At 38.7% G+C, this 9,699-nt stretch overlaps 1 protein-coding gene across 1 annotated transcript; it reads right to left on the bottom strand.

Moving 5' to 3' along the window:
- Window positions 1-2,587: 2,587 nt before the first annotated feature.
- Window positions 2,588-7,644, bottom strand: MRPL22 (mitochondrial ribosomal protein L22). Its single transcript, XM_009576534.1, has 5 exons — window positions 7,501-7,644; window positions 5,590-5,655; window positions 4,996-5,073; window positions 4,080-4,149; window positions 2,588-2,881 (listed from the first exon to the last, which is right to left on the bottom strand). The coding sequence occupies exons 2-5, from the start codon at window positions 5,608-5,610 to the stop codon at window positions 2,670-2,672; spliced, it is 381 nt and encodes a 126-aa protein (XP_009574829.1). The 5' UTR covers window positions 5,611-5,655; window positions 7,501-7,644; the 3' UTR covers window positions 2,588-2,669.
- Window positions 7,645-9,699: the final 2,055 nt, after the last annotated feature.

Here is a 9,699-nt window from a genome sequence, read left to right as displayed (position 1 = left end):
TTCTCACTCAATACTTTAAAATGTTTATGAACAAGCCCAACAGCAGGTTTTTAAGTTTCCTCAATTAAATCTCACATTGCTGAGCACAGCTCACAGTTCTGCTCTCTTCAGATTTCCCTCAAGCCTTACTACACCTTCACGCATACTTGCTCCTTCTCCAATTTCTGTAACATCAGCACATACATACATAAGTGGTGAGTTTACAGTGCCCCCAGACGTTACTAATAAAATTAGCATCAAGTAGAGGCCTAGATGCCTCCCCACCTCCCTTCTGGTGATGGCTCATTTAAGAATGTTCTTTTATTGGAGGTCACAGTAATAAATGATCTTCTGGTAAAGACTTGTTGCAGTTAGCATGGCATTTTCTATCTGAATCCATACCAAGTATCTAACTGAAGTGTAGATGTACTAACTACCAAGAAAGCACAGTATAAAGCTTTATCACTAGATCTTACTGAATTTTAAGAAGGTTCAGGCAGGTTCCCATACCAATGTTCTGATGCACCTATCACAGAACCACTTCAGACACTCTTACTGTCCCACCAGTGAACGGCAGGGATCAAGCCAACAGCATAGTATGCACTATGGGTTACGCATCTTTAAGAAGGCAGAAAAAGGTACTAAGGAGTAAGAGCAATGCTGAAAAGCATGCCAAAAAGAGTCTTCCCACTTACTGTTTTGAGAAAGAAAACAAGAATTACAAGCAACAACCTTGCTTTTTGACTGAAAAATTTTAAAAGCCCAGGTCTGTTTGTTTAAAGGAGTGTCAGGGCCACCTGCTGCATCATAAAGAAGCTGGAAAAGACATCAGTCACATTCTCATTTCTCTTCCCCGCCTGCAGATTCATAAGTAGAGCAATGGTATCTATAAGGATACAACCTTGTCTGGAGGTCCAGAAGGGATCCAAAGGGATATCTACAGCATGCAGGAAAAACAGGTGCTGGAATAAAATACCTGGAAGCCAGGTTTTACATGCTTAGATGACAAATGCTTATTAAGCTTGGATTACTTTGCGATTCCTTCGTCTTCTCCCAGATCACTGACCCTCAAAAAGATGAAGTCATTCAAGTTTGCTACAACTTTTAAGAGATTCAGTATGACAAAAGAGTTTAACAGCAGCTGGCAGAGCAAAGCACAGCTGTTTATCATAGCACACCAGAAACAGTTCTTCAAACACACATTAGGGCCTACAGAGATAGAGAGTTTTATCAGGAACATACCTTTCAGACAAAAGTTACTAAATCGTGGCTTTAAAGCAAGTAATGTGTCTGTAAGTGCACTGTAGAAAAACAGACTGCAAATAAGCACCCATTAATGGTATTGAGCCATGCATGTAGGTCTTGTGTAACTTCACAATCCGCTAATACTCTAAGATCATGAGACCGTTTCTTTGGTAGCCAAAAGAAACAGCTGTATGCCACCTTCATTAAGACAACAAAGATAATTTGTTTGCTTATAGGAACTGTCCCTTTGCCATCATTCAAGTACTGATCAAAGTAAACACACGTAAGAAATGCTACCACTAGTTGGTGTGGTAAAAAGACCCAAATGAGGTAAGCAATCTATCTCCCATTCTAATGTTCCCAGAATGGAAGAGAAAGGTCTAAATGTCAGACATTTGCAGAAACAAGTGACTACTCATTCTCTTTTTATGCTGATGTTCATGATCTCTGGCCATCTGAGTTGAAAGCTTGACTGGATGAAATGAGATTCCCTCTATTGACCTCAGTCTTTTTCTCTTCAAAGTAATGATAAAAGTGGGATTGTTTTCAGAGAACTGAGCGCCTGATTTGTATATGCAACAAGCCATTCTGTATTAAATCCATTGAGCATTTTACTTGCCTCAACATTACAAAAGCAATTTGTTTCCAGACAGTGCAGAATAATTAGTTCACTCTTCACCAAGACAAGCTTTTCTCCATATTGTGCCTGTTACCCATACTGAGTTTCCACAGAGAACAGCCTGAACTCCATGCATGTATCAGACTGCTAATGCCGTGGTCAGAATCAAGAACAGAGTTTCAACGTGCTACAAGTTTTCACTGCCACTTCCCTCTCTGACAAACTAAACATTGCCACCTACCGACTCTGTCAAAACCTGAACTTTAAATTATTTTTTTATTCCCCACTCCCAGACACTATGCCTAAGATGCACAACAGAGGCTGTAAGGAAAGAGCATTATGGCCCAGACAAAGAAACCGTAAATTGATGCCTGATAATCTCAGCTACTATTGTTGCTTGTTTTGTTCCACTGTTGTAGCTACCTTAAGGTGTCAAATTTTAGTCTAAGTCTTGATCTTGCAACATGACTGTCAAGAACATACTTTTACAACAAAAGACCCAACCATATATAACAAAGAGACAGCTGCATGAATTTGAGGACAACACAATTCCTTACAAGCTTTATAATGACACCATATGTTCTAGATTTGATAGTCCAGGGTAGAGCTTGCTGTGGTCCAAGCAACTCAGAAAAAGTAACATCTGCTGCTGCTTTTCCAAGATTTTTCCATACCTATGACTTGACAAATAAGAAGAAAGCTGATAATCATTCTTGCATCATCCAGCTCCAGCAGCACCAAAGATATAACTAAAACATGATTTTAATAATTCTTTTATATAATTACATTGTCAAACAAGAAATACCTATATAGTCACAAAAGTTTGTCACAGTGTATGAACAAGGGTTCTACTTCGCAGCTGCTGCACATATTCTTTTGCTTGGTCAAAACCAGTCCTTGGTGGCTCTGGAGGAGGAGGAGGACCTTCCACCAACTTCACAAAGTAATGGCACCTGACGATTTTCATGATGCCAAACATGCCTTTGCCATGGTAACGAATCCGCTTCACATAGCGGCCTCTGCCCGTCATTGACTCAGCTGAAGGAAAAAGGCAGGGGGGAGAGAAGACTATTCAGTCAAGAATAAACTACTACACATCTGCAACTGAAAAACCATCTTGTCAGTGTATTTTTCATGACTGCATATGAAAAGTTAATTCTATTCGGGATTCTCTCCTCCATTTTTCTTCTATTATATTTAGCAGATTATTGCTATAGAGGAACCCGTGAGTTAAATTAACATTCTTCAGGAGCACCAAAAAGGTGAATTTAGAAGGCATGCATGCAAAGATAAATATATAGTAAAGGACAAATCCAAAGGAAGCTACACTGAGCGCTTACTAGATTATATAGCTCTTCTGAATGTGGTATTAATTCCATTGCTTTTCAGTAGTTTGTGTCATGAATTCCTGTACAAGTCTTACAGACTTCATTTTCCCTCCTTTCTCCCTTTATTGCATTCATCACAGGTATTTTCATTATCTACACATCCAGTCCTGCACTAGCAGATAAACCTTCGAGCCTGGAAGGCTCGAAAGAACTCTAATCAAATCTGCTCTACAATCCAGGTTACTTTAAGCTTATGAGGTCAGCTTAATAACATTTATACCATATTTGGCAAAATAGGAATTTTTTTTCTTTGGACCTAAAAGTACACCTACAAGTAAACATTTCTCTAATATTTTTCTAGGCAGGAAAGTGCTGCAGTTATTATCCTGTAATCATCTATAACAAAGCTCTTTTAAGAAGTCTACTGTCAATATTCATTTACTTTTGTACTGTTTCTAAGAGAAGTTTAGATTCCAATCCCGCAAAGCTAGTAGTACTAGCCACAGACAAAGCTTCCAGCATCTATGTTCACTGGCAACATTAAAAAGTAGTAACAGTTTGCTTTTTGTTGTCTAGTCTTTCATAATCATGTCAGGCATCTTTCCCTTCAGGACTTTCTCTTTCCACATAGGGAGAAGAAACTCCATTCTCAGATGAATGCATCTTAAAAACAATGCATCCAGCAGATGCCAGAAGATCACCAGTCAGACTATAACAAAATAATGCCTGAAGGCTCAACAACCACACTAACTTCAGTTGTGCTGTGAGTCGGAAGCATGTGCCTGTAAGTTTACTAGAAGTTAACTATTCATTTCTGCTGATTTGAAGCAACAAAATCTTATTAAGGATGAAACTTTTTTGTAGGGTAGGATGACATTTTTCTGCACTAAAATAAGAAAAAAATGTACCTATATGTAAATTTGATTTGAATTCCACGTTGTGATTTCTTACTGCCATTTCCTGAGCTTCTAACAAAACCTGTAACAAAAGGAAAAGAAATGGAAAAACTGAGTAGGAATTTAAGCAATGCTACTTCTTATCTCTAGATAACATGGAAGAAATTGCAAGTTTAAGTCAGTTACAGAAGAAGTATTCTATAGAGATCAAAATTGTTAAAAAAGACAGACATCTTTTACCTAAGCATGTTCTTTACATACAGACTGAAAAGCTTCAGGACAACTTTATTACATTTTTTTGGGAGGAAAGGAGTGGAAAAGATGGTTCCCACCAGCATTTGTGAGCCTTCCATCCATGTACCTTTGTCTAATTAGGCAGACTAGAAACAAATGCCAAGGTGGGCAAAATGAACTTAGGCCATTCAATATTTTCAGCTAATACAGGATACTACTTTTTCATTATTATGCTAGAAATCAATGCTTTGGCTACAAAAAAAAATGAGTAATTTGAGACTCCTAACAACTACAGTGTATGAAAAGCTTTCATGCCTTCACAGAACTCCATCCTTTCCCTGATGATATCCTTCATCTCTTACAATTTTAAGAACCAAAGCGCATAGATGTAGCAGCCGTTAGTGACAAGGATTCTGCATTATTTACCATGAACTTAAGACCAAGCATTGTTAGAGAGGGTACCCACACATAATTTATTGTCATTACACGTTAAAACAGCCAGCACAAGTGACCTCTGCATCTTCATAAGTCACAATATTACGTGACTGCTACAAAAATATGTTGTTTGAATGTGCTCCCAACAGGCTTAACAGAAGCATAAGTAAACACAGAAATAGAAACACCTCCAAACTTCTGGCAACAGGTACTGATTTTAAAGTTTTCTTAAAACTAGGAGTGTTATACTATTACATACCTCTTTGATCACCTTTGCTCCCTTTTTATCATTAAATTCCAACTGAGCAAGAGCCTGATCAATGGACATTCCTTTTATCTGCAAACAAGTGATAAAGTTAACTTCTGCAATTACAAGTATTTCCCTTCCCTTATTTGGAAGACAGTATTTAAATTATTTTGCCATTATAAAGAGCAAATAAAAAACCTCAGTTTCCTTAATTACCATTTCTTCAATATAATATCTCACATACAGAACTTTTGAGCTAAATATCAAATAAATCTTGATAAAACATTCTTTTTTTTTTCCTTAAAGACCAGACCATTACTATCCTTCCATGTTCCCCTTGCCATCTCTATTAGGCAGAAACCATCATGAAAATTCTTCCACAGTGCGTAATCTTCATAAGATCCTGAGTACACATTTGAGAGCATACTAGGATAAAGAAGCTAAACCAAACTACAAATAACTGTTTGCTTGCACAGATGCATGCTCTTTCCCAGGACTCTATTATGAAGATGCTGACTAGACTGTGATTGAATTAGGCTGTTAAGGCAAATACAGCAATTAAATTTTGCATTCTAAGTAGTACAGTACAAAGTACTTTTTGCTTACCAGTTTTGCCAGATACCACATCTTATCTTTGCTATATTTTATTTCCCTCCGACAGTGATATATTTCCTAGGTGCAAAAAAAAAAGTTAGAGGACCAGTAATTTTGCTGTGAAAACAAGAACAAAGCATACATGTCTGCTCCACTATCTATAATCTTACTAGGAATAAAATAGCTAATACTCCCCCTACTATACTGTGAACATACCAAATCAGGCATACCTTTAACATTTGAAACCGAAAGCATTATAAAAAAGTAGCTAGCACACAGAAAATTTTAATACAATCTTATGAGAATTAGTTTATAAACAGAAGTCCCTGAAAAGGATAATCAAGATTTTTCATCATCTTTTCCTTTCCTCCTCCCCACCTTTTGAAGTAATCTAAGACTGACATGCCCGTTCAGTCTTAAAAACATTACTCTGCTGTCAAGTCAACTTACTGGGATAGCAACTAAGCAATATTACCAGAATGAACTTAATTAGCTCTTCAGAAGTGAAGAGGGTTTCAAGTTTGATTGGCATGAAGACCTATCTCCAAAGACCCGTTTAACATTATTACTGTACCAACAGGGACTAAAACTAGCTAGTAAAATTTAACATCAATACAAATTTGAAAGAGATGGCATTCTTCATAAACAGGTAAAAAACTGATTTAATAAGTTAGTTGGTCGATAACTGCATTTTCACATACATTGCATTAGTCAGCACAGTACACAGCATGTATTTCTACATCCTAGGCCATAACATTCACAGAAGCGATAAATGCTCATGGCCCACAAAAGCACAGTCCAAAAAAACCCTATTCTTTTGAGATGCAATTACTTTACTTTGCTGAGCAGTATGCCTAACAGAGACCACAACACATTAATTCCCAGTGAAGAACAATCACAAAAATGGAATTCCAAAGAATCAGTTCTTGAGAGTGAGGAAATACCAAATTCACCTAAAATTCTCCCAGGCTGTGGTGTAAAGTGGCACTGATTAGTTCCTTTAGTTTTCATGTTATCAAAAACTGATCTGTTATGACTGCATTTAAAAAATTGACCATGTTACTTATGGTTACTTTTCCCAAAGTTGTCTTGAACGGTCAGCAGAAGGCCCTACACTGAGCATACAGGTAACAAAAAGATTTTAGATTCTTTGCTTCAGTTTATGGTTAGTAAAACACAAGTTATTGTGCAACAGACTGAAGAAACAACCCCACTGTACAGTATAAAATGGTTTCCTAAGAAAAAAACTCCCACAATCATACGCCACATCTGACTCACGTGTCCCTCCGCACCTAACTTTAGGACCTCTCAGTCCATATTAAATATTTCAAGCAACCACTACGACAGAAAACAACCTCTGAACAGCTTCATTAAAGGGAGGCCACAGCAAGAGGCAACACATTATCAGACCTCAGAGAAACTATAATGCAGAGAAATTAAGACATGAAAAGAGCGGGCACTCTATTGTACCTACATCAAACAGGCACCACTAGTTCCACTACTCAAGGAAAGTTACATTTATATCTTTGTGCACAGAAACAACAATAAAAATCACGTTCTTCTCTAGTTATTTACTGTCAGTACAAGCAGAGCAAGTGTATAATGATACATCCTTGGTAACTTCTACCTCCTTGTAGTTCAGAGACTTCCACAAACAGATGATGGCACCTTTGCAGTTCACATCACATATTAGGTAGGTGACCAGCTACAAGGAACTTGAAGCTCCAATATAATTTAGAAATGGAAAACACTCAAAGTGATGTTAACTTTTACAATATAAATATGTCAAACTGACTAAAATCTTAAATATCAAATGAATAAGCTATGAAACTAATGCCTTGTGGAGTCACCCAGAGACAGTGACAATCTGCTCAGAAACTGCTAAACATAAACAAGTAAGGAAATCCACAGATGTATCCTTACAGCTGGTCTGCGAGGTTCTCCGGGCAGCTGCGGAGGGTAAACAATCCTGTTCTTTTTCTCCCACTTCCCAAAGTTCTGCAGAGGTGTGCTTGTGTGGATGCATGACAGAGGAAAAAGGCTACTGGATGCTAGCCACCTGCAAGACAAAACCACAGTCTTTGCTGCTGAACACAAGACTTCTTTGTCCCTGCCCAGTTTATCTGGAAAATCGTGAACTTACCTGTCTTGATAAAGAGAACTCACACATTTGACTACTCACAAAATAAAACTGGTCAAGTCCTCTATAGTTTACATTGAAAGGGCTTTTTAATTCAACAAGAAGCCTCAGGCTTCCTAAAGCAAACCACGAACCATAAGTCACATTGATATAGTGTGAGAATCCACATTGTGTGATGATCTGGGGACACTTAAAGACACAATTACCTCTTTGTTCTTACATGGGGTTCATTACTCATACAAACAATTTATATCTTTTCCAAGACCAGCCAGTACTTATTTAACTCCTACCAACAAAATTTTTAGCAGTAAAAATTTCTAGTTTTTCATGGGACTGAGTACCAAAAAAGTATTATAAGTTTGTAAACATTTATCCCTTCTGATATTTGAAAGAGTAGATATTCTAAACAACTTTCAAAATGCAGTCAGGTCAATATGAGACAGTTGATAGCAAAAAACTAGAGTTTTCAGTCAGTTCACTCACATCAGATTCAGAAAAAAACAAGCTACATTTTGCCCCCTGCTGACTAGATAAGGCAGTACTGGGCAGCCACTCATAGCTACAAGAAACATTGAGTTCAAGACCAGATACCGTGAGTTTTACTAAGGCTTAAACGGCTTTGTGGGGGTAGCCAAACTGTGCAAAGCATTTTAAAAACGACTAGCAAACAGAACACGTTGATTAGTTTCAAGAGGACGCTGTACACCTTAGAAAGTTTTCACTTCCCATCAACAGGGGGTAGTATAACATATAAATTTAAACGTTATGGAATATTTTTTCAGATATTTACCAAAACTGGTTTATTTGCTTAATACTTAAAAATTTTACTCATCAAGACAACAATTCATCATCACCAGACGTAGTATCATCAATTAATACAGGAAAATATTTGACAAGCACGTGAATATCGTTTTGCAATTTAACAACTTGAGCTATAATGAATTAAGTATTGTCTTCTTGGTATTAGCAGAATACATTAATACATTCGACAAACTAAGGAATCTTACATTCCATCTATCTTAAGGTAATCCAACCTCATGCGAAGAGCAACTCTATTTATCATAACTTTAGGAAAAGAAAGAGGACACAAATACATTGTAAGCAAAAGAAAACTGTGATAAGCAACAAACAAAATTATGTGTTATATATCGGTAAGTAAGGGGAAGAAGAAAGAAAAAAAGCCGAGCACCTTTCTAGAAAGAATCATGCATAAGCACTAAGTGGGAGACATACCGACTAGAAGAACTGAGTAAAACAAGTGATTGGCCTGTAACTGTTCAACTGCAGGCAGTAAGCAAAGCACAGGCAACACAAGCCTATTTTTTCTTCCTTCAGTGACACAGGTCTCTGCAATTTACCTCCACAGACTCTAGCAGAGACCAAAGCTCTGCACTTTGAGAATCCACATCAGCCTTTCTTCTGAAGTCAGGGATATAGTCAGCAGTGACCAATGCTCCCCCAGCACAACTTTGCCATTCCGCCAGACTGAGGGGAAAGACCAGCAACTACAGAAGAGCAATGACTGGGGGAACGCAGAGGGGAGCAACAGGTACTATGTTACAGCGACCTGCACCATAAAGCCGGAGGAAATCGGGATGCCCGATGGAAAGGGGTCAGGACAGAAAGAGAGACACCTCCATCATCCCACAATCTCCAAGTACATAGGAAGACGGAGGCACGGAGCGACCTGTTCCCCACAGCTCCGGGGCAGGGCGAGAAGCCAGCGAGAAGGCAGAGCCAGGCGACCCGGGGAATCTCCAGACTCGGAGACTCCCTGAGCGAGGCGGCCCGAGTCCCACTGCCCGGGGCGCCAGCGGAACGGCCCTTCTCCACGACCACGGCAAAGCCAGACTCACCTCTCCGGCCGCGCCCAGCCGAGGAGACCACACACCCAGGCACTACCTGCAAGGAAGCAGTAGAGTGAGCAAGGAAAAAGCAGGCGAGAACCCCCCAAACCACCGCTCCGCTCCGTCCCCTCAGAC

This window comes from Fulmarus glacialis, unplaced genomic scaffold, assembly GCF_000690835.1.
Source record: "Fulmarus glacialis isolate BGI_N327 unplaced genomic scaffold, ASM69083v1 scaffold4344, whole genome shotgun sequence".
NCBI lineage: Eukaryota > Metazoa > Chordata > Aves > Procellariiformes > Procellariidae > Fulmarus > Fulmarus glacialis.
This window is presented reverse-complemented; position numbering and strand designations above follow the sequence as displayed.

What these genes read in the sequence shown, in the direction of transcription:
- MRPL22 (XM_009576534.1), bottom strand. Translation starts at nt 5,610, where the DNA reads ATGTGGTATCTGGCAAAACTG. An exon ending in TGTGGTATCTGGCAAAACTG is followed by an intron (nt 5,074 to 5,589) that starts GTAAGCAAAAAG and finishes ACTTGTTTGCAG; the next exon opens with ATAAAAGGAATGTCCATTGA. An exon ending in CAAATCAAATTTACATATAG is followed by an intron (nt 2,882 to 4,079) that starts GTACATTTTTTT and finishes TTTTTCCTTCAG; the next exon opens with CTGAGTCAATGACGGGCAGA.